This window comes from Capra hircus, chromosome 3, assembly GCF_001704415.2.
Source record: "Capra hircus breed San Clemente chromosome 3, ASM170441v1, whole genome shotgun sequence".
Classification (NCBI taxonomy): Eukaryota; Metazoa; Chordata; class Mammalia; order Artiodactyla; family Bovidae; genus Capra; species Capra hircus.
In genome coordinates this window covers 70,511,914-70,537,727 of record NC_030810.1, presented here as the reverse complement: position 1 = coordinate 70,537,727, position 25,814 = coordinate 70,511,914, and the positions used below count along the sequence as shown (strand labels likewise).

At 40.7% G+C, this 25,814-nt stretch overlaps 1 protein-coding gene across 3 annotated transcripts in view; it reads right to left on the bottom strand.

The window, feature by feature from the left end:
* The window catches only part of FNBP1L (formin binding protein 1 like), a 110,039-nt gene extending 85,411 nt beyond the window's left edge, over positions 1 to 24,628 (bottom strand). For 2 of the 3 annotated variants that reach the window (XM_018045775.1, XM_018045776.1), the window contains exon 1: positions 24,429 to 24,622. In XM_018045775.1, coding sequence (XP_017901264.1) covers positions 24,429 to 24,452 — 24 coding nt within the window. In that variant the 5' untranslated portion in view covers positions 24,453 to 24,622. Of the gene's footprint in view, positions 1 to 24,428 lie in introns of all 3 variants that reach the window. The other variant, XM_018045778.1, reaches the window with a different exon arrangement.

Sequence of the window (25,814 nt, the reverse complement as noted above, 5' to 3'; positions counted from 1 at the left end):
ACCGCCCTCCCCATACCATCTCTCTGGGTCATCCCAGTGCACCAGCCCCAAGCATCCTGATTCTTCCAAATAGTTGTTTCATGTACTTGCTGTTTCTTCTTCTCACACTTTCCACTTTTTCTCACCTCCAAATGCTTTAATGTGTATTTTTTACAAACAAGAACATTCTCCAACATAACAAAAATGTCACCATCAAAATCAGGAAATTAACACTGATACAACACTATCACCTAACCCTCAGACCCCATTCAGGTTTTCTGAATTGGTCCAACTATGTCCTTTACAACAGGACCAGGTCTAGAACAATGTTACAATTATTGCCACTTTTCTTTAGTCTCTTTCTATCTGCAGTAGTTCTTCAGTCTTTCCTTATCTATCATGACTGTGACACTTTTGAAGATTTAAAGCCAGTTATTTTGTCAAATGACCACTGATTTGAGTTTGTCTAATCTGTCCCCACCATTCAGATTATGCGTCTTTGGCAGGAAATGGAGCATCCTTCTCACTGCATCCAATCAGGTAACCAATGACCTCAATAAGTCTCACTACTGGTGACGCTAACTGATCACTTGATTAAGGGAATAACTACCAGAGCTTTCCAGTATAAAGTTACTTTTTCCCTTTGCAATTAACTTTAAAACTATGAAATACTGTTTTTTCCTCAGACTTTTAACTTAATTTATTTACATCAGCATGAAGTCATGGGCTCCTATTGTATTCCATGTACTATCATTCATAACCATCATTATTTATTTTGATGCTCAAACTGTCCCACATTTGCCCAGTGGGAGCCCCTTTAGGCTGACACCTGTTTTTCAAATATTCTCAACATTCTCTGAACACTTCCTCACTTCCTAACACAAAATACTTCAGCTCTTTTCCCTGCCCCAGCCCTGGAATCAGCTATTTCCCCAAGGAACTCTGTTCCTTTTAGTGGAGAAAGACATTCAGAAGTCAGAAGTTGGATAACAGATACTCTCATTGACTGCTATAGGTGTATCACTACTCCAAGTCCCTCTCAATGAACAGACCTTGAGTGCATGTACATACACATAGGTAGATAGAGACAGACACACATTTACCTCTTTATCTACCTAATATACTGAAAACCTTGAGTTCACATCAATATTTCCAATTCCAATATAACACCACAAACACCCTTTCAATATTTGTAATTCCCTTCTCCAAACTGAAAAACCTGACTCCTTTTATCCTTAATATATTCGTTGACTCACACTTAAATGATTCCTAATATGTAACCAATCTCCCCTTTGCTATTGCCACTACTCCCCACTAGGTATCTTCCTGGCTGAACTCAGTCTTCAATCATTGTTAGACTGCTGCCACTGTTCTCTTCTGACACTCTGTATTAGGCTGACGCCACTGGTGCTCAACCATCACCGGATTCCCCTTCTCGCTCCACCTGGGCTCCGCTACCCTGAGCCTGGCTGCCCTCCTGCACAGATGTCTTCCACTCAATATAACCCCATCACTACAATGGGTTATAGCTATCAGGTTGGTGCAAAATAACTACAGTTTTACATTGCTGAAATTTGCCATTTGACACCAGAATACATTTTTAAATAAATGTGGTTATGTTATACATCATTTTAATGTGCATTTGTCACTTCATGTTTTTTATTAATGACACTACTTGCTGTTTATTTTATATTCATTTTAGACTAGAGAAATGATGTTAGACAAAAAGAAAACTTGAGTGATTTTCTTATTTGAGTTCAAAATGAGTTGTAGAGCAGCAGAGACAACTGGAATCATCAACATTTGGCCCAGGAACTGGTAACAAAAGTACAGAGCAGTTGGGGAGGTCAAGAAGTTTCACAAAGGAGCCGAGAGCTTTGAAGATGTGGAGCATAGCAGCCAGCTATCAGAAGTCAACAACAACCGAGAACATAGCTGAAGTTGATCCTCCTACAACTACACAAAAAGTTGCCCAAGAACTCAACATTGACCATTCTACAGTCGTTTGGCATTTGAAGCAAACTGAAAAGGTGAAAAAGCTCGATAAGTGGGTACCTCATGAGCTGACTGAAAATCAGAGAAACTGTCACTTTAAAGTGTCATCTTCTATTATTCTATGCAACAACAACAAACCATTTCTCGAATCATGACGTGATGAAATGTGGATTTTATATGACAATCAGTGACAACTAGTTTGATGGCTGGACCAAGAAGCAGCTCCAAGTTCAGTTCAGTCACTCAGTGGTGTCCAACTCTTTGTGACCCCATGAATCGCAGCACGCCAGGCCTCCCTGTCCATCACCATCTCCCAGAGTTCACTCAGACTCACGTCCATCGAGTCAGTGATGCCATCCAGCCATCTCATCCTCTGTCGGCCCCTTCTTCTCCTGCCCCCAATCCCTCCCAGCATCAGAGTCTTTTCCAATGAGTCAAATCTTCGCATGAGGTGGCCAAAGTACTGGAGTTTCAGCTTCAGCATCATTCCCTCCAAAGAAATCCCAGGGCTAATCTCCTTCAGAATGGACTGGTTGGATCTCCTTGCAGTCCAAGCGACTCTCAAGAGTCTTCTCCAACACCACAGTTCAAAAGCATCAATTCTTTGGTGCTCAGCCTTCTTCACAGTCCAACTCTCACATCCATACATGACCAGAGGAAAAACCATAGCCTTGACTAGATGGACCTTTGTTGGCAAAGTAATGTCTCTGCTTTTGAATATGCTATCTAGGTTGGTCATACTTTTTCTTCCAAGGAGTAAGCGTCTTAATTTCATGGCTGCAATCACCATCTGCAGTGATTTTGGAGCCCAAAAAAATAAAGTCTGACACTGTTTCCCCATCTATTTCCCATGAAGTGATGGGACCAGATGCCATGATCTTCGTTTTCTGAATGTTGAGCTTTAAGCCAACTTTTTCACTCTCCTCTTTCACTTTCACCAAGAGGCTTTTTAGTTCCTCTTCACTTTCTGCCATAAGGGTGGTGTCATCTGCATATCTGAGGTTACTGATATTTCTCCTGGCAATCTTGATTCCAGCTTGTGTTTCTTCCAGTCCAGCATTTCTCATGATGTACTCTGCATAGAAGTTAAATAAGCAGGGTGACAATATACAGCCTTGATGTACTCCTTTTCCTATTTGGAACCAGTCTGTTGTTCCATGTCCAGTTCTAACTGTTGCTTCCTGACCTGCATACAGATTTCTCAAAAGGCAGGTCAGGTGGTCTGGTATTCCCATCTCTTTCAGAATTTTCCAGTTTTTTGTGATCCACACAAAGCACTTCCCAAAGCCAAACTTGAACCAAAAAGAGGTCATGGTCACTACAGCTTTCTGAATCCCAGCAAAACCATTATATCTGAGAAGTATACTCAGTCAATCAATGAGATTCACTGAAAACTGCAACACCTACAGCTGGGCACTGATCAACAGCAAGGGCCCTATTCTTCTCCACAACAGCGCCTGCCCACATTTCATACAACCAATGCTTCAAAAGTTGAACAAACTGGGCTATGAAGTTTTGCCTCATCCGCCACATTCACCTGACCTCTCCCCAATCAACTACCACTTCTTCAAGCATCTCAACAACTTTTTGCAGGGAAAATGCTTCCACAACTAGCAGGATGCAGAAAATGTTTTCCAAGAGTTCGTTGAATCCTAAAGCACAGATTTTTATGCTACAGGAATAAACAAACTTATTTCTCGTCAGCAAAACTGAGTTAACTGTAATGGTTCCTATTTTGGTTAATAAAAATGTGTTTGAGCCTAGTTATAATGATTTGAAATTCACAATCTGAAACTGCAATTACGTTTTCACCAATGTAAATACCACTCCTCCAGCCCTCTCACATGGCCATACTCTTCATCTTACTCATACTCTCACACCACTCTCTGAGCACACCATCCCCTAATTTGGGGGCTATCCTCACCCCACTAAGCCCTGACTTAACATTACAGGTCACCCTCCAGTACACAAGCCCTCCTTAAGACTCTGATATTCAAGGTTCTGACACCCTGCTCCAGATCATCACAGCTTCCAACCTTGATTTTCTGTGAGGAAACCAACCTTGCTCAATCTCAGCTGAGATGCTCAGAAGGTAGAAGGGAAATATCCTGCCATTCACCTCAGATTCTATTTTATATCCTTCATCTATCACTTCCCTACTTATCCCTAAATAAAGGATTCTTCATTTAGTTTGCTTATTATAAAACCAAAGTGAATTTGAATATTTTACAGCCAGATATTTAAAAAAATAAAGTTTCTCACAATTAAATAATTAGGTAATCTGTGTCTATATGGTACTCAGAATTATAGAAAGGATGAGAATAAAGAAATAAAAGGTAGGATATTAAAAATAGATGTTAATGTCTTATTATACCTTCTAGCTTACTAGGATAAAAATGTTTTAACCACAAAATGCATCAATGCAGTCTATGAGTACAGTTAGATATCTGAAACAGAAATATGAATTTTTCAAACTATACTAAAGTATATCTTTTCTGCCCATCTGCCTTTATTGCTTGTGAAGGCTATGATTCTCAATATTACAATGAATGATCTCTCCCTTTCAATTCACCTATATTTATATTTACAGCATTTTTCCTTTACTCCCATATCTGAGAAGCAATAATAGCTTTGTACTGTAATTGTTTTTGATTAAGAACATTTAAAGGTCTAATAAGAACTAGAAGAGCTTTATAGCATCAAGTGTACCAAGGTTATAAAATGGATATATACAACCTGTTATTTTGTAGATTAACATCTTTTTCTTTCATGTATTTAAGATAAAAATCTTGCTTGGTAGTAGCATAAATAAATTAAATTATTTATATAGGCCCCAGTTTTTATTCCAACAGATAGTTCAGCAATTATTGCTTATAAAAAACATTTAGTGAGGCAGTATATTGCCATATTTATACATGTGGTTCAGACTCATTTTCCATTAATTTTTCATTCATTCACCTTGTAAAACAGCACAGCACCTACCTCTCTGTAACTTCCCTATCATCACTACATGAAACTTTTCTTGGAATACTTCAGTAGTTTCTTAACTGGTATTTGCAGGTTTTTAGTCATCCTTGAATTCATTTTTCAGCTGTAACTAGAGTGATCTTTTCAAATCTAAGAGTGATCATATCAGGCTACAATTGTTAAGAGCACTGATTCTGGGGCCTAATACCTAGATTCAAATCTAGAGTCTGCCATTTATAACCTGTGTTACCTCTGACAAACCACCTTAACTTCTCAGTTTCCTGATATGTAAGATGGACAACATGTGTATCTTAAATGATTATATAAACTATGTTAAGTGTTCTGTGAATGGCAGTCTACTTCATCAACCTCAACCACATCTTTATCTCTATTTTACTGCTCTAGCCATTCTGGAAGCTTTTTGTTTTGTTTTTCCCATTTGAGAAAAGGGCCACATACCCTAAGTTTGAGGGCCTTTGCACATGCTACACCCTATCTGAACTCACCCTTCTGCTCTCTCCCATATACTTGTTGCCTATTGGCTCCTCATCATTTTTCAGATCTCTGTCAACAGCTTTTCCACAGGGAGACCCTTCCTAGTGCTAGGTTGGGTTTTTATGTCACTATCACCTTAAAAGAATGTGTTTCTCTCAGTCACAGTACTTACTGCTTTGGGTGACTATTTGACTAACAGCTATCCTTTCCACCATGCCTGTTTTTGCCCACATTATATCCTTAGGGCTCAGCTCAACAACCAATCAAGTAGTTGAATTAAATAAATGAATAATAACCAACACCTGTACCATTCATTTACCCTCACCTGATGGCAGGTATTATTTTACAAATGTTACAGTTTTGTGGTTTTTAATATGTATCATGATTCTAGATATCAAGAAAAGTTTAAAACAGGTAGAGGTCACATCAGATTCTGCAACTTGAGAAAACTCGAAATGGCCTCAGCTCTATCCTCCAACTGCCAAGCTTTAGAATGCAGTTTAGTTCAGTTCAGTCGCTCAGTCGCGTCCGACTCCTTGCGACCCCATGAATCGCAGCATGCCAGTCCACGAGAAGCACTACGAAAAGGGGAAGAGGGCTTTGGAATCACACAAACCCTTAGCTTTGCATGACAAAGGTTAACCTTTCTTATACTAGTTTCAACTTCTATAAAATGAAAATACTACCACTTACTTCATAGAGCTGGCATGAAAATAAAAGAATATCAGAATGCCTGGCACACAGACATGTTCCAAATTTTAAGGTCCTCTCTCTCCCAAGGTCAACTCTTTTAAAAAGTCATTTGGCCAGAATTACACAAAATGGCTTAAAATCTCTAATTTATTACTTAACACTTTCCTTTAGAATGACTTGTGAAAATAATAGAGCAAGATAAAATAATTTTAAGAGATGAAAAAAATGAAGACAAGATAACAGGAATGAATTTGTAAACAGAATGCAAACAAAAAACTCTACATATTTGCTAACAATAAACCAGAAATCTGACGGTCAGTTTTCTAGCCGTAAGTTCAAAGTGGGAAATGTGAAAGTCATAGGAAAAAGTTTCTATACAATAAAAAACTTGAGAGAAATTTCTCCCATTAAGCCTCATAAAGGATGCACTATAAAGTAGTGGGCAACATTGTAAAAGTCCTTATGGTAAAGTGCCAAATTACTGAAAGTGAAAGTCGGTCAGTCATATCTGACTCTTTGTGACCCCATGGACAGTCCATGGAATTCTCCAGACCAGAACACTGAGTGGGTAGCCTTTCCCTTCTCCAGCAGAACTTCCCAACCCAGGGATCAAACCCAGGTCTCCTGCATTGTAGGTGGATTCTTTACCAGCTGACCCACCAGGGAAGCCCAAGAATTCTAGAGTGTGTAGCCTATCCCTTCTCCAGCAGATCTTTCCAACCCAGGAATCAAACTGGGGTCGCCTGCACTGCAGGCGGATTCTTTAAAAACTGAGCTATCAGGGAAGCCCAAATTTTTGAAAGCAAATTATTAGGACCTACAAAAAATAACCTCTCTGCATATACACTGATGGCTGGCTTCTCAACAAAGCAATTTGATAAAGACAGTGAGTATAGCATTGATGGTAAAGAATGAAGATTGTAAATACAAATACCAGAATTCATATCCTAGTTCTGCCATTTACTATAAAGTGGTTTTATTTTTTTAGTGGAATTTTTATTAAATTGTATTAAATCAATAAAGTAAAAGAAAATTGTCATATTTAAACATAGAGTTTTCCCATATGGAAACATTGTTTCTTCTATTTATTTTGAACTTTTTTTAGTTTTATTTTTTTAATTTAAATTTATTTAATTGGAGGCTAATTACTTTACAATGTTGTATTGGATTTGCCATACATCAACATGAATCCGCCACAGGTATACACATGTTCTCCATCCTGAACCCCCCTCCCACCTCCCTCCCCATACCATCCCTCTGGGTCATCCCAGTGCACCAGCCCCAAGCATCCTGTATCCCGCATCGAACATAGACTGGCAATTCGTTTCTTATATGATATTATACATGTTTCAATGCCATTCTCCCAAATCATCCTACCCTCTTCCTCTCCCACAGAGTCCAAAAGACTGTTCTATACATCTGTGTCTCTTTTGCTATCTTGCATACAGGGTTATCATTACCATCTTTCTAAATTCCATATATATGCAATAGTATACTGTATTGGTATTTTTCTTTCTGGCTTACTTCACTCTGTATAATAGGCTCCAGTTTCATCCACCTCATTAGAACTGATTAAATGTATTCTTTTTAATGGTTGAGTAATACTCCATTGTGTATATGTACCACAGCTTTCTTATCCATTTGTCTGCTGATGGACATCTAGGTTGCTTCCATGTCCTGGCTATTATAAACAGTGCTGCGATGAACATTGGGGTACACGTGTCTCTTTCAATTCTGGTTTCCTCAGTGTGTATGCCCAGCAATGGGATTGCTGGGTCATAAGGTAGTTCTAGTTCCAGTTTTTTAAGAGATATCCACACTGTTCTCCATAGTGGCTGTACTAGTTTGCATTCCCACCAACAGTGTAGGAGGGTTCCCTTTTCTCCACACCCTCTCCAGCATTTATTGCTTGCAGATTTTTGGATCGCAGCCATTCTGACTGGTGTGAAGTAGTACCTCATTGTGGTTTTGATTTGCATTTCTCTAATAATGAGTGATGTTGAGCATCTTTTCATGTGTTTGTTAGCCATCCGTATGTCTTCTTTGAAGAAATGTCTGTTTAGTTCTTTGGCTCATTTTTTGATTGGGTCGTTTATTTTTCTGGAATTGAGCTGCAGGAGTTGCTTGTATATTTTTGAGATTAGTTGTTTGTCAGTGGCTTCATTTGCTATTATTTTCTCCCATTCTGAAGGCTGTCTTTTCACCTTGCTTACAGTTTCCTTTGTTGTGCAGAAGCTTTTCATTTTAATTAGATCCTATTTGTTTATTCTTGCTTTTATTTCCAATATTCTGGAAGGTGGGTCATAGAGGATCCTGCTGTGATTTACGTCTGAGAGTGTTTTGCCTATGTCCTCCTCTAGGAGTTTTATAGTTTCTGGTCTTACATTTAGATCTTTAATCCATTTTGAGTTTATTTTTGTGTATGGTGTTAGAAAGTGATCTAGTTTCATTCTTTTACAAGTGGTTGACCACTTTTCCCAGCACCACTTGTTAAAGAGATTGTCTTTTCTCCATTGTATATTCTTGCCTCCTTTGTCAAAGATAAGGTGTCCATAGGTGTGTGGATTTATCTCTGGGCTTTCTATTTTGTTCCATTGATCTATATTTCTGTCTTTGTGCCAGTACCATACTGTCTTAAGACTGTGGCTTTGTAGTAGAGCCTGAAGTCAGACAGGTTGATTCCTCCAGTTTCATTCTTCTCAAGATTGCTTTGGCTATTTGAGGTTTTTTGTATTTCCATACAAATTGTGAAATTATTTGTTCTAGCTCTGTGAAAAATACCGTTGGTAGCTTTATAGGAATTGCACTGAATCTATACATTGCTTTGGGTAATATACTCATTTTCATTATATCGATTCTTCCGATCCATGAACATGGTATATTTCTCCATCTATTAGTGCCCTCTTTGAATTCTTTCACCAGTGTTTTATAGTTTTCCATACATAGGTCTTTAGTTTCTTTAGGTAGATATATTCCTAAGTATTTTATTCTTTGGACAGAACACCTTAACCTCTGAGTCCCCAAGAGATATACTGCCTCAAAAATATGAAAAAAAGAAAAGAAAGTGAAGTCGCTCAGTCATGTCCGACTCTTTGTAATTTCATGGACTGTAGCCCACCAGGCTCCTCCATCCATGGAATTTTCTAGGCAGAGCATTGGAGTGGGTTGCCATTTCCTTCTCCAGAGGATCTTCCCAATGCAGGGATCGAACCCAGGTCTCCCACATTGCAGGCAGACACTTTACCGTCTGAGCCACTGAGGAACAGTATCTTCCCAGCATCACAAAATTCTTTTCTCAATATAGTACTAATGCCATCAATACTGGGTTTTGTTTATATTTTTACTAATACTACCATAGCAAACTAAAATGAACATTAAATTTAAAATTTAACTGAGTTTAACAGACATTTCTCTAAAAATATACAAATGCACAATAAGCACATGAAAAGTTCCTTGATACCGTGCCATAAGGTAAAGACAAAACCACAATGAGATACCACTTCATATCCAAAATCAAAAGGTCAGCTGGTAAGTTTTGGCAAGGATAAGGATATGAAGAATACAGCTTGTGGGAACGTAAAATACAAAACAGTCTGAGATGCCTCAAACAGTTAAACACAGTTACCATATAACCCAGAGATTCCACTCTTAAGTATATGCCCAAGAGAAAGTATACATCCACACAAAAACTTAGCCACAAATTTCAAAGCAGCAGTATTCACAATAGCCAAAAACAGAAACAACCCAAATATCCATTAACTGAAGAATGGGTAAATAAAATGTGGTATATGCATCAAATGGAATAGTATTTAGTAATAAAAAAATAATGAATTACTGATTTGTGTTATAAACACTGATGAACCTTGAAAATATTCTTATTGAAAAATGTCTGTCACAAATGACCATAAATTGTATTATTCCATTTATAAATATTATGAACATATTAAATGTCAAGAATAAGCAAATTTTTAGAGAAAGAAAGTATATTAGTGGTTTCCTAAAGCTGGTGATGGGGGAGAGGGAGATACAGAGAGTGATTCCTAAAGGGTACTGACTTTCTTCTTAGAGCAACTGAGAAGTCACAGAAGAAAAGATCAGTGGTCACCAGTTAGGGAGGAAGGAAATATGAAGAACAGCACAGATGATTTTCAGGGCAGTGATTTTACTCTGCATATAATAATGTTGGCTACATGTTATTATACATTTTCCTAAACCCACAGAATGCACACCACCAAGTGTGAACCCTAATGTAAACTATGAACTTTGGGTATTAATGATATGTCAGTGTAGGTTCATCAGTTTTAACAAATGTACCACTCTGATGGAAGATGTTGAAAATGGGGGAGGCTAGGCATATGTAGGGGTAGGTAGCATATGGGAGATCTCTCAATTTGGCTGTGAGCCTAAAACTGCTCTTTAAAAAGTCATCTATTAAAAAAATCAGTGGTTGGGCTAGGGAAGGATGAACAGGTACAGCACAAGGGGTGGGAGCTGGAGAGGTTTGTTGTGTCACTGGCAAGGGGATGAAGAAATTATTTTTTACTGTAGTAAAATACTCAAAACTTATCATCTTAAATTAGCATCTTAAAAATATACAATTCAGTGATATTAAGTACATTTATACTGTTGTACAACCATCACCAGAATTCTCATCTTCAAAACTGAAACTCTACACCCATTAAACAGCAACCACCATTCTACTTTTTCTCTATAAATTTGACTAGGAACCTCAAATATAGGGAATCATACAGTACTTGTCTTTTTATGACTGGTTTACTTCACTTGGATTTCCAACTGAGCCCACACAAATATTTCACTGATAGCATAACATGTTCAAGGTTAATCAATGTTTTGTAGCTATGTCAGCATTACCTTCTTTTTTGAGGCTTAATAATATTTCATTGTATGTATACCCCATTTTGCTTTTACATTCATCTGCTGATGAATACTTGGGTTCCTTCTACCTCCTGGCTACTGTGAACAGATATATGCATATCTCTTCAAGATCCTGCTTTCAATTCTTTTGGGTATATATCCAAAAATGGAATTGCTGAATTATATGGTAATTCTAGGCTTAATTTCTGAGGAACTGCCATACTGTTTTTCACAGTGGCTGCACCATTTTACATTTCTACCAACAGAGCACAAGGGTTCTAATTTTTTCACATCCTCACCAACACTTATTATTTTGTTGTTTTAATAGCAGCCTTCTTCATAGGGATGAAATGGTTCATGCAGAAGAATTCCAAATAAATTACGTAGACACTCCACCCTAAAAAGGGGGAGCCTAATTTCTCTCTAAGGGTGGGCTACCCTTATGGCAGAAAGTCAAGAGGAACTAAAAAGCCTCTTGATAAAAGTGAAAGAGGAGAGTGAAAAAGTTGGCTTAAAGCTCAACATTCAGAAAACAAAGATCATGGCATCCGGTCCCATCACTTCATGGGAAATAGATGCGGAAACAGTGGAAATAGTGTCAGACTTTAATTTGGGGGGCTCCAAAATTACTGCAGATGGTGACTGAAGCCATGAAATTAAAAGACGCTTACTACTTGGAAGGAAAGGTATGACCAACCTAGACAGCGTATTGAAAAGTAGAGACATTACTTTGCCAACAAAGGTCCGTCTAGTCAAGGATATGGTTTTTCCAGTAGTCATGTATGGATGTGAGAGTTGAACTATAAAGAAAGCTAAGTGCTGAAGAATTGATGCTTTTGAACTATGGTGTTGGAGAAGACTCTTGAGAGTCCCTTGGACTGCAAGGAGATCCAACCAGTCCATCCTAAAGGAGAGTGGTCCTGGGTGTTCTTTGGAAGGACTTATGCTAAAGCTGAAACTCCAATACTTTGGCCACCTCATGCGAAGAGTTGACTCATTGGAAAAGATCCTCATGCTGGGAGGGATTGAGGTCAGGAGGAGAAGGGGACAACAGAGGATGTGATGGCTGGATGGCATCATCGACTCAATGGACCTGAGTTTGGGTGAACTCCGGGAGTTGGTGATGGACAGGGAGGCCTGGCGTCCTGCGATTCGCAAAGAGTCAGACACAACTGAGCGACTGAACTGATCCACAGTGACTTGCTTTCAAGGAGTACAACAAGGAAGGTGGGAGGAATCACTTTACAGTAGAGAAACCTGACAAACACTACTTCAGCCAGGTGACTGAGATCAATATCAACAATGATAAATCTTGTTGATAATATATACCCTTTCATCCTATGAAAATGGCACATGATCATCCTCCCCAAAACCAGTAATCCCAGTCTGACCATTACTAAAAAAGCAAATTCCCAAAGAAAGGCATCCTACAATTTTACCTGACTAAAATGGTAGCTCAGATGGTAAAGAAGCTGCCTGCAATGCAGGGGACTCCACCCAGATTCCTGGATGCCCTGGAGAAGAAAATGGCAACTCCCTCCAAAGAGGAGTCTGTCAGGCTACAAATCATGGGGTCCCAAAGATTCAGACTCAGCTGACAACTTTCACTTTCAGTACTCCTCTAAACTCTCAAGCGGACCAAAAACAGGGAAGTCCAAGAAAATGTCACAGACAAGAAATGCCTAAGGAGACATGGCAACTAAATGTAACGTGGACCAGAAAAATAAAGTAGGTAAAAACTAAAGAAGGAAGAAGATTCCTGGGTGGAGAAGATGCCCTGGAGAAGGAAATGGGAACCCACTCCAGTCCTCTTGCCTGGAGAATCCCATGGACGCAGGAGCCTGGTAGGCTGCAGTCCATGGGGTCGCTAAGGGTTGGACACGACTGAGGTGACTTTACTTTCACAAACTAAAGAAATTTGAATAAACTAAGCACTTTAGTTAATAATAATGCATCAATATTGGTTCATTAACTGTAACAAATGTACCATTCTAATACATGAATTTCAAGAAAAAAAATTTTTTTAAGTGCCACTAACCCCACTGGCTGATGGCCTCTCACTCTCTGCAAACAATTTTATAGTTTGGCATTATATCCAGGTGACCAAGAGACCTGGGAAATTACCAGATATCTTCACTATTTCCAAGATCCAGGAAAACTTTTCACTCACAAATAAACTTAGAGACTCCTACTTCAGCACCCTTTCTTCAGTCCCTCAGTGCCTTTACCCAGTCTGAGGACAGGTCATTTCATTATGCCCTGCCCATCGATTGTGGATACTTGCTCAAAACATTCACCTGTTCTAGCAAATGATGTCAGCATGGCACAGTGTGCCAATCAAGAAGCAGCCACTAGACTGCAATGAAGACATTTAAGTCCTTCACCCACCACGTCTCTTAAAACGATGGTGGGCTGTGTTAGACCCCTTAAGAATTCACCTCTAAAATATCTGTTGTCACTTACACAGCTGCCTTTTATTAACTCCCATGCTATTATTCAACTATGTATCTACAAATATATATACATAGCTGGATACAGATGTGTATCTATGAAGCAATCATTAACTCCTTGGGGACAGAGACTATCAATTCTGTGTTTTGGGTTGCCTTATACTCTTTCTTTCTAACAGAATCCTAATTTTGTCCAGGTGGAAATTTACCCAGCTTTGGACAGTGAAACGTAAGGGGAAGTTTGCTGTAGGGTTTCTGAAAGTATTTGCCTTCCTGATAAAGAGGCAGACATAGCTGATGTTCCTGTTTCTTTTTCTATTTTTCCTTTTTTTTCTTTTGGTCTTAATAGCAGACATGATGGTTGGAGCTACAACCAGTACATTGCAATCCTGAGGAAAAGTCCAAGCAGCTGCACAGATGCTGATAGTGCTAAGTTTATAAACCCAGGCCAGTGACTGCCTACCTCCAAATTTCTTGTCATATAAGACAAACTATTTAAGCACCTACCAGTAAAAAAAGGAATTAAATCAAACTGTGGCTCCCAACACCATCAACAGCAATGATAAATATGACATCAAAAGAAAGACTATAGTTAACCTCCTGCACTGTCACAACAGGACTGGAAAAGAGACAGAGGATCTGAACAAGCCCAAGGTAAACTATAAAACAGAATCCCTTAAAAGACTTTTAACAGCCCAAACCCTAAACTTAGGGCATTATCAGAGCTCAGTATGTCCCAATCTTAACAGACATCTTTCCAGGGTCCTAAGATCACAAAATACGTAACTCTGTTCAAGAAACCCTGGCTTTCATGGTGGTCCACTGGTTAAGAATCCGCCTTGCAATGCAGGGGACACCAGTTAGATCTCTGATCCAATAAGATCCCACACACCACAGGGCAACTATGCCCATGTGCCACAACTACCGAGTCTGTGCTTTGAAGCCACCAACTGCAACTATCGAGCCCACATGCCACGGCTACCGACGGCCACATGCCCTAGGGCCCATACTCTGCAAAAAGAGAAGCCACCACAATGAGAAGCCGACACACTCCAAATAGAGAGTAGCCCCTGCTCTCTGCAACTAGAGAAAGCCCGCAGGCAGCAACCAAAAAAAGGGGAAAAAAGCAATATGGAAGCTTTGGATATTGTGCAAGGATAATAAAACCAAACACAATAGAACAAAAACCTATTTTTAATTACACAAATAACTAAGTTAAGATATTGCGTCAAGATGCAAGGAGAAGATGCTATTTTAAAAGTACATTCAGGGGAGCCCCCTGGTCGGCTAGCGGTTAGGATTTGGTGCTTTCACTGCCATGGCCTAAGTTCAAACCCTGATTTGGAACCTAAAATCCCACAAGCTGCACAGTGTGGCAAAAAAAAAAAATTCAGAAAACAAGCAAAAAACAAACAAAAAGTAGCTAAGAATTTCTAGTTTCCCATAGTGGCAGGCTTGGTTATTTGAAGCATCTACTACTCTGATGCTGGGAGGGATTGGGGGCAGGAGGAGAAGGGGACAACAGAGAATGAGATGGCTAGATGGCATCACTGACTCGATGGACATGAGTCTGAGTGAACTCCGGGAGTTGGTGATGGACAGGGAGGCCTGGCGTGCTGCGATTCATGGGGTCACAAAGAGTCGGACACGACTACGCGACTAAACTGAACTGAACATTACAAGAGATATGGAGACGAAAATCAAAATCCGACAGCAACACAAAGGAATTTCAAGCCCTGAACTTGGTTTAAGGTGGTCCCAGAGTATTAAAAAGCAGAGACATTACTTTCCAACAAAGGTCCTATAGTCAAAGCTATGGTTTTTCCAGTAGTGATGTATGGATGTGAGAGGTGGACCATCAAGAAGGCTAAAGTGAAGTGAAGTCGCTCAGTCGTGTCCGACTCTTTGCGACCCCATGGACTGTAGCCTACCAGGCTTCTCTGTCCATGGGATTTTCCAGGCAACAGTACTGGAGTGGGTTGCCATTTCCTTCTCCAGGGGATCTTCCCTACCCAGGGATCGAACCCAGGTCTCCCGCATTGCAAGCAGACGCTTTACCCTCTGAGTCACCAGGGAAGACATTCAAGAAGGCTGAGTGCCAAAGAATTGATGCTGTTGAACTGTGATGTTGGAGAAGACTCTTGCAAGTCCCTTGAACTGCAAGATCAAACCAGTCAATCCTAAATGAAACCAACTCTTACTTATTTACTGGAAGGACTGATGCTGAAACTGAAGCTCCAATACTTTGGCCAGCTGATGAGAAGAGCCGACTCATTAGAAAAGACCCTGATGCTGGGAAAGATTGAAGGCAGGAGAAGGGGATGACAGAGGACCAGGTGGTTGGATGGCATTTCTGATTCAATGGACATGAGTCTGAGCAAGCTATAGGAGATGGTGAAGGACAGGGAAGCCTGGCGTGCTACAGTCCATGGGGTCGCAAACAGTTGGATATGAACGAGCGACTGAACAACAAAAGACTAGGAGTGACCCCAGGCACAGGCCAGAAGAAAATACAAAGCTTATACATACAATGGGACACTACAAACTAATCAGAAAAGGAAGATTCTCAGAGTCCATGTTAAATGGAAGAAGTCAGATGGAAAACAGTACATATATCATTTTTGTGAGGTTAAAAAAAATCTACAAAACTAATCAATGGCAATGCAAGTCAGAATAATGACTGCCTTTGGGGGATATTTAGTGGGGATGGCATAAGTGAGACTTCTGTATCTTGCTGTTGGTGGGAGTGACATGAAAGAGTGCATTCATTCTGTTTTTTTAAATCTTAAGATACATGTAAAAACTGTATACTTTATGAATGTTATATTGTAATGAAGTGTTTAAATGAAAATGAAATAAAATTTCTGTATTAAAAAATGTTAACAAATATTCATTGTATTCAGTCTTTTCAAATAGTAATGGAGAAGGCAATGGCAACCCACTCCAGTACTCCTGCCTGGAAAATCCCATGGATGGAGGAGCCTGGTAGGCTACAGTCCATGGGGTTGCCAAGAGTCAGACACAACTGAGCAACTTCACTTTCACTTTTCACTTCCATGCACTGGAGAAGGAAATGGCAACCCACTCCAGTGTTCTTGCCTGGAGAATCCCAGGGACAGGGGAGCCTGGTGGGCTGCCATCTATGGGGTCACACAGAGTCGGACACGACTGAAGCAACTTAGCAGCAGCAGCAGCAGCAAATAGTAAAGAACATTACTAGTAAATGTTAATAGTAAAGAATGTTGGTCTAAGTCAACATCTAACATCTTAGATGGTCTAAGTCCAGAAAATTATTCAAAAGCAATGGTTTCTTTATTTAAAAGCTACTTACCATAGCAGTTTCAATGATTTTTATTTTTATTATTTATAATGGAAAAAAATCGCAACTAGTCACCAGTAACATTTTTTAAAAAAATCTATCAGAATCACCTTATAATTTCTGTACTCTGAAAATCAATCTTTTATGTTTTCCTAATTCATTTACCTCTCAGACCACTTACATTCACATTATTCATACATAATGACCCATTAATAGTCAAAGCATATAACAGACATTGTTCTCATTTTTAGAATCCAAAGGGCCGTCAAATAAGCTATATATAAGATAATCATTTGCACTCAAATAATCAAGGAAATGAGAATTCAATACCTAACTAAACTGAGAAACTTCATATGAGAAAACAGAAGTAATTAAATTTCAAATTATAAAATGGGCCCCTAATATTAAACAAAAATAAGAGAAATATACATGTCAGGGGAAAAAAGCACTAAAATAACCTTCATTTTGACATGATTTGATGATAGAGTTCTAGCAATTCACTAATTCTGTCATTCAACAAATATTTCAGTGCTTATTACATACCTATTCCTTTTCTACAAATTCAGCAATACAGCAAGAATACAAAAGGAACAATCCAGATGACTTTTATGGTCCAGAAACAACAAAATAATGGTGTGCCAAAAATAGGAAAATCTGATTCCATACATTTTTATTTTCAACATGTAACAAATATATACTGCACATATACTGCACATATTTCACAAGGTACTGTTAAAAGTCTGACTAGTTCTCTATCAAGAACTTATATGAACATTGCTAATATATGGAACAAATTTGTTTCCTGTAAAACAAAAACATTTTATATAATATTTCCTACTAGTTTTTAATATACAGCAAATATGACTATGTTCCCCCAAAGAGGATTTTTTGTTTTTTGCTAGTGAGACGCAAATGTTTAAAGCCGAAGATTATGAAATAAGGTACTATTTGTGAGTGTACACAGAAGATGCTCCATTATTAGAAAGCATTATTGTTCTCTTGTCCTATTTTCTGCCTGCACACAGGGGCTGATAAGAAAAAATAGGCAGAACAGGCTTTTAAGTTTCCAGCCAAACCTATATTTTATAGACTGCGGGAAGAAGAGAGTGCTTTTTTTTTTTTTTTTTTAAGATAAAAGGGAGGGGAGTGGAAATGAGTGGTTTAAGGAAGTAGAATGAAGAGGAGACTGGCTTCCTCTCCAGCCCCCACCTTATTATTGTGAGGAGAGAATAGCAGCATAAATAAGTGTCTTGATTGACTGTCGCCCTCCTTAATGAGTAACGACAATAATACAATGTTGAACACAACAATTTCTACCCAAAAAAAGGTAACGTAAAACATATTTATACCATTACTATTTTCCAAAGACTTGAATATGCAAGAAATAAATATAAGGGGGTAGTCCCATAAGAAAGGTAATATCCAGAATGTATACTCTAGAGGGAGGGGGTTAGGAGGAACTGGTCAACAGAGGCTATTCTGAACAGTGATATCAATATACGGGAATATTCTAGAGTTAGGAAAGTAGTATCACCTCAAAATGACTCTAATTCATAAGTCTGACATTACAAGCCTTAATAAATCTTACCATACATCGCATTTCCCTGGTGGCTCAGACAGTAAAAATCCGCCTGCAATGCTGGAGACCTGAATTCAGTCCCTAGGCTGGAAAGATCCCCTGGAGGAGGGCACGGTAACCCACTCCAATATTCTTGCCTGGAGAATCCCTATGGACAGAGGAGCCTGGCGTGCTACAGTCCATGGAGTCGCAAAGAGTCAGACACAACTGAGCAACTAAGCACACACATCACACAGTGTTTCCCCATAACAGACACTCAATAATTATTTCATTTTTTAAACCAAATTTCTACAGTACTTTCATGACCTTTGAAAAAACAAAGCCACTCACAAGATTAGGACTTTTTTTTGTCAGCCTCCTCTAAATAAGTATATTCTAAAAAAAACCTTAAGCAAAACCAAGATTTGGTCTAAACACTATAGACTACAATGGGACCAAACTCCTTTGAGCTATAAAAATCTACATGTGGCCTACGATTTCATCAGCTATTTGGGTTTTTCTCCCTCTCTTCCAGTTTTTCTGTGATATAACTGACATGCATCACTATATAAGTTTAAGGTACAGCATAATGATTTGACTTACATACATCATAAAATGATTACCACAGTAAGTTCAATGAACATCATCCCATACAGATACAAAATTAAAGAACTAAAAAAATTTAACCCCTAGGATTTATGCTCTTGACAACCTTCCTATATAACATTGTTGTTTAGTTGTTAAGTCGTGTCCGACTCTTTTGCAACCCCAAGGACTATAGCTCTCCAGGCATTTTTGTCCATGGGATTTCCCAGGCAAGAATACTGGAGTAGGTTGCCATTTCCTTCTCTGGGGGATCTTCCCAACCTAGGGACTGAACCCACGTTTCCTGCATTGGCAGGCAGATTCTTTACCACTGAGCCACTAGAGATACCTTCATATATAATATACAATACTGTTAATTTTATTTACCACATTGTACATTATATCCCTAGTACTTAAAACTAGTTTATACCTTTGGACTGTCTTCATCCAGTTTCCTTCCTCTCCTCCCCTACTCTCACCACAAAGCTCTCTGTGAGTTTGTTTTTCTAAGTTTAACTTATCTACAACACTATGTTAGTTCCTGTTATATAACATAGTGATTTCAGTATTTCTAAACATTTCAAAATGATCACCACAGCAAGTCGAGTTACCATTTCATTGGCTATTTTGGCAGTCACATCAGGTGAATTTACAAAAACTACGTTTAGAGGTCAGTTTTCTCCCAATCTGTTAAAACTATTAACCGAAATACTACAACTTGAGTTCATCATTTTGGCTTCAGATCATTTAGACCTTCTTCAATTGTTAATAACTAGACCACCTAACGGAGAAGGCAATGGCACCCCACTCCAGTACTCTTGCCTGGAAACTCCCATGGACGGAGGAGCCTGGTAGGCTGCAGTCCATGGGGTCGCTGAGAGTTGGACACGACTCAGTGACTTCACTTTCATGCACTGGAGAAGGAAATGGCAACCCACTCCAGTGTTCTTGCCTGGAGAATGCCAGGGACGGCGGAGACTGGTGGGCTGCCGTCTATAGGGTCGCACAGAGTCTGACACGACTGAAGCGACTTAGCAGCAGCAGTAGCAGCAGACCACCTAAATTTATCATCACCTACTAAGGCTTTTGGAACCATAAAAACTTCCTCAAGGATCCAATTGTTAATCAGTAATCAATACTCTGGGTAATGCAATGAACCATTAATTCAAGTGGGCAAACATGTATGATCACCAACAGTCACTGTATTAGTGAAAACAGAAACATTAACCCAGTCCCTACACTCAAGGGCTCAAAAGCTTAGTTTTACACGTTTACAATGTAAAGTGTTAATACAGAAGTGCTATCAAAGATAGGAACTATTAAAGGGTAAAGACTAGAAGTATAAAATAAAGAATTCACTGAATCTATCAACCAATGCACATTTTAAAATTTCTTCCAAAAAGATATCATGAGCTTTGTCATATGCACCTAGCTAGAAATATGATGAAAATAATGGCTTTCAAATTATACACTCTGAAAACTAAGGGCCAAAAATTACAGACCAGGAAACTAAGGCACAAGAAAGGTTTATGTATCCCTATAAATTAAGTCAGACATTTGAACCTACTTCCTAATTTCCAGACTAGTTCCCTCATTTCCCCAGTGAGGAGGGAGCAATTTTTTTAATAAATCAGGATATGAGCGTGACCTATGCAAACATTTTTTTCTATCTATATATACACTCACAATTCATACATAAACTGATTTTTTTTTCTCGTTGACCTTTAACTTGCTCCTCAAAAGACTAAAAAGCTATCTCCTAATAAATAAAAGATAGGACTTCTCCAATTTCTAGTTTCCTTATTTGTAAAATGGGCTAATCATTACAAAATCTATGCTTTGCAAAATTATTAATTCATATTTAGACTTCTCTATCTACCATTCTTCCTATGGTAATAAAGAAATCAACATAATAAACAATGCATCCTGAAGAAATGAATGATACCACCCAGAACACAGAACCCAGAACTGAGTCCCTAGCATATATTCACTACCTTACTTAAATGCCCGTTTAGAACACAAGAAATCTCCCAAAGCACAATTTATTACCAGTTAACGTATATCCCCAAACAAAAATCTGACACAACCAATTTAGCCTATTACTATTAGTTCTGTACCCCAGAGTCAGTATTAATGGTTTAATTTTATAACTTTATTCTCAAGTTTAACCTAAGACTTAAGATAGCAATAAACTCCAATGAATATTATAAGAAATAAGTTTGAGTGCATAACTGCTTTATCATATTTTCTTTTGTTAACAATATGTTCTCAGCGAGGTGTAACTTTGGGACAATAACGTGATCCTACAGATGCGGCTCAGACGGTAAAGCGTCTGTTTACAATGCGGGAGATCCGGGTTCAATCCCTGGGTCAGAAGATCCCCTGCGGAAGGAAACGGCAATCCACTCCAGTACTATTGCCTGGAAAATCCCGTGGACAGAGGAGCCTGGTAGGCTACAGTCCATGGGGTCACAAAGAGTCGGACACGACTGAGCGACTTCACTTTCACTTTCACAGATGAAAATAATATTAAGAACTAGTTTCTAAATTCAAATTTTCAATAGAATTTTCCCAGCCTCAAATTCCTCAATGGCAAGAGCAGGTGTTTGTTACAATCATATCGAACCACAATAACCTTATTCAAAACTGAGATTTGTAAAAATAAATAAATAAAAACAACAACAAGAAATCTACGCCTTGCCAATGCGGGACACAGGTTCAATCCCTGATTCGCCAAGATCACACATGCGGCAGAGCAACTAAGCCCATGCTCCATAACAGCCAGAGAAGAGCAATACTGAGCCCACCTGCCACAACTAAAACCATTTGTGCCTAATTCTGAGGTACTAGAGTCTGAGTCAATCTGGTGCATGCTTTGCCAAGCACACAGGATTGGCAGAGTAGGGATTAGGGTGCGGTTACTGGTGACAGAAGGAATCCAAATTTCTTTACCAGACTAGGAATTCAAGTACGAATGCTTCGAATAGCTTCTTTATCATCAAATCATTGTGAATATGGGTCAACCATGGAATTACATTCTTTTATTAATGTTTCCCTAACATTAATTTTGCTCGAATCTGGGGCTTCCCAGGTGAGTCACTGGTATAGAAACAGGTTCGATCCCTGGGTCGGAAGAAGCCCTGTAAAAGGAAATGGCAACCCACTCCAGTATTCTTGCTGGGAAATCCTATGGACAGAGGAGCCTGGCAGGCTACAGTCCGTAGGGTCGAAAAGATTCCTACGACTTCAACACGCACGCCAGAACTATTGAAGCCCACATGCCCTAGAACCAGAGCTCCACAAGTGAAGCCACTGCAAAGAGAAGCCCCCGCTCGTCGCAACTAGAAAGGGCAACACAGACCCGGCACAGCCAAACTTAAATAAATAAGTAACTGTAAAAGCCCAGGAAATCTACTCAAATTTTTCTAAGGCCTCTTCTGGTGCAAACAGTTCTCTATACCAATTTCTACTTACTTAAGGTGTAAGCATCCCATTGATATTAGTTGATTCCACGTTATTTAATTCCTAATATTTCCCTCAAGCCACTAAAAAACAAGTTAAAACCTGGAGATATATGAAATTTTAAGAGAAAAATTAAATTTTTTTATCCCAAAAGGATACAAAATAATTTTTAGTTATAACAGAAATTCCCACCTCTTCTATGATTTACCTTTTTAAATTGCTGAAAAACTACTCAAACGCTGAACGTAAATCACTGAATTAGGAGACAGGTAACTGCTTCTGACTGTATATTTTTAAATTAAAATATTCTTAAAGAACACATTTTAGTCTTCACTAAAATATTTTGTTTCTCCTTAAAATTGCTTTTCAACAGTGTTATACAAAGCAATTTTTTCCAGTCTAAATTAAGTTAAATCTAAACAATATTCCTCCACTGTTTTACGAGTTATACTTTTTAAAGTATTCTGCTTACATTATTCCTTCCTCTGAAACGTGGATCATATAAGCATGTAAAAACAAAAATATTTTCTAATTATAAAATTGGAAAATAAAACGGTCATCTCCTTTAATTAGGACAAACTATAATTACAGAACGTCCTATGTCAATGGAAAAGATCAATAACGCCTGAGAATCTAACCAAGTAAAAAATTAAAGCTCACATAATTTACTACACAATCCTCCCCCAAACAGGTATAATTAAAGCTATCTAAGAACGTAAATGGAGGGGACCCTAGGGTATTTTCTCTTGGGCGGTGTGTTTACAGAATGGACAAACACTTGCCTAGAATGTTGCAGATTTCTGGGGTGAAGTTCATCAACTAGATGAACTCTAAAGTTCAATTCTAAGATTCCCAATCTGTGAGTAAAACGTGAAACATAAAAACACTGTGCCCTTCAATTAACCGATCTGCCTTCACTGCCACCCTAACTGGATGCATGGAAACAAAAAACTTCTCTTGCAGTGATTTCAGGAGATCCTGGTTAACAAAAGGCAAGGAAAACATGCACAGGTGGGATAAAAAGGCGGAATGGCTGAAATCAGGAGGATCTAGGGACAGCGCCCCCACGTTCTCCGTCCCTCCGCGGCACCTGAGAAATCACTGCCCGCCACACCTCCACCCTTCCCGTGTAGGCGTCACGAGCCAATTCTCTGACCTATTACAGTCCACCCTCACCTGGACCGACACTGGGCATTGTCTAGAACCTTCAGCGCCCAAGAAAGGCAAGTAGGAAAAAGAAAGAAAAGCGAGAGGAGTGAGAATAAAGAACAACGGAAGGGAAGTAAAGCAATCGGGAAGCCGCACGATTTGGGGAAAACTGGCTTCCCCATCGATCACTCAATTTAATTCAGATCACAAAAGCCACCCCCCTGGCTCAAGATAGCAGCCAGACGTGGCCCAGCTAGAGTCCCCGAAGCCACTCCGGTCAGAGCAACGAGACACGGAGAGGGAAATGGGCGTGTGGGCTGGGCCTGGCTGGCCAGAGGCCGGACTCCGAACAAAGCCGCCCGGCTCCCCCTACCTGGGGCGACGGCGGCGGGCGGTGCCTCGCGGCTCCCCGCGTCGCCCCGGCCCGGAGACGCCCTCGCCCCAGGGACCCTCGCCCGGGCTCTGGGCCGCGGCGAGCCCCCTCCCCGCCCGCGAACAGCGCCCCTGTGGGACAATGGGCCCCCTCCCCCGCCTCTGGGAAGGGGAGGTACAAAGGCAGAGAAGCGCGGCCCGGCACGGAGCCAGGCGTCCGGAAAGTAAAGGCGGAGGAGAAGAGAGAGAAACCCAGGGGATGGCGGCGGACGCGGCAACCGGCGGGCAGCTCCCCCGGCCGTCCAATTCGCTGCCCTCAGCCCCACCGCCGCGGCAGGGGCGGGAGCGCGGACCAGCAGCCTCTCAAGCCCTGCCTAGAGGGAAGAGGGGTTCGCACACAAAGAACAGCAGTACCCCCACCCTCTGCCAGCGCCGGGGACGGCCCGACGCGCTCCGGCCGCCGACGCCTGCTCAGCCCGAGTTCCTCCGGGGCCAGGGTCCGCGCGGGGCGCCCCTCTCCCCGACTCACCCACAGCTCCGTGCCCCAGCTCATGGTGGATCCTGAGGCGACTCGAACCGCCTGGCTGCCCCGCTGTCCGTCCGTCCGTCGGCTCTGCCGTCAGTCTGCCCGACCTCCCACTGGCGGGCTCGCGGCTCGGCTGCTCAGCCTCCAAAGGTGCCGCCACCGCCGGGTTCCCCAGTGAGTGAGAAAGACGCGACTGGAGGAGCCGCCGCCGACGCCGAGTCCCCGCCTCCCGGAGCCGGCTGGGAGGGGGCCAGGGCCGAGGCAAGGCGGGACGCGGAGAGGGGAGGGGGCGGGGCGCGATGCACCCTGGGATCTGGGCGGACCCGTGCTTGCCCGCCGAGGCGAGCAGGCTCCGCTCTTACTGGAGGGTCTACCATTCGCGCAACTCTTCCTTCCCGCCCAGTCTCTGTTTCCCCTACCTCCGGGCTCGGACTGTCCCACCGCCGCCGGAGCCACTTGAATATCTGTCTCCAGAAAGGAAAGGGAGACAAGGAAAAGTCGCCCACCGCCCTTCTCTGCCCCGTGTCACCTTAAATGAGGCGGCTCTTTACTGCCACTTGGCTCCTCCGCTTGGGAGAAAACCAGACAAGGAAACCTCATCCAAATCCTTGGGTTTAGATTGTGGAGAGTTGTATTTTATTTATAAGGGAAAAAAGTCTTAATGGTTAAGGTGATCTTGGGAATCACTAAAACGTGCAGAACGTCAAATATAAATGCAAACTGCCTCTGATTCTGTTTTTAATAAAATATTTATGTAAGTTCTGCCAGGAAATCATAAAAAGAAGTAGATCTTTCAGCATTCATTTGGGATTGTGGTGATGACAGGGGTCTTCCCTGGTAGCTTGGTTAGTAAAGAATCCTCCTGCAATGCAGGAGACGGAAGATAATGGAAAATGTGACCTGAGGTGTGTCACCTGCAGGAAAAGAGAACTGAGCTTGGAATGGGTACCTCGCGCATGGGGGGTTGGATGGGAGGCAGATTCCTAACCGGTAGCTCAAAGAACATATTCCGAACTTCGGATATCTTTCACTCAGAATATCGCAACCTTGGATGCAGGGCCACCATTTCCTTTTTCCTCTGTGGAGTTACTTCCCGGCCTTTCTGAGTAATCATTAACCGCAGTCACCAAGTTTGACTTGCTATTAGACATCAAAATACGCTTAGCAACTTCCTCACGAATGCTTGATCACTAATGACTTGTCTCCTAATCTCACACACACACACACACACACACACACACACACACACAGAGTTCAATCCAGTCACTAGTAGTAGAGCACTCCTCAGATGTCTTGACAGCTGAGTGTGTTTAAGTTCTCCCAACTGACTAGTCAGCATTTGAAACTCCTCCCCTATTATAGGGCCTGCTCAGGTGTCCCAGTCTCTTC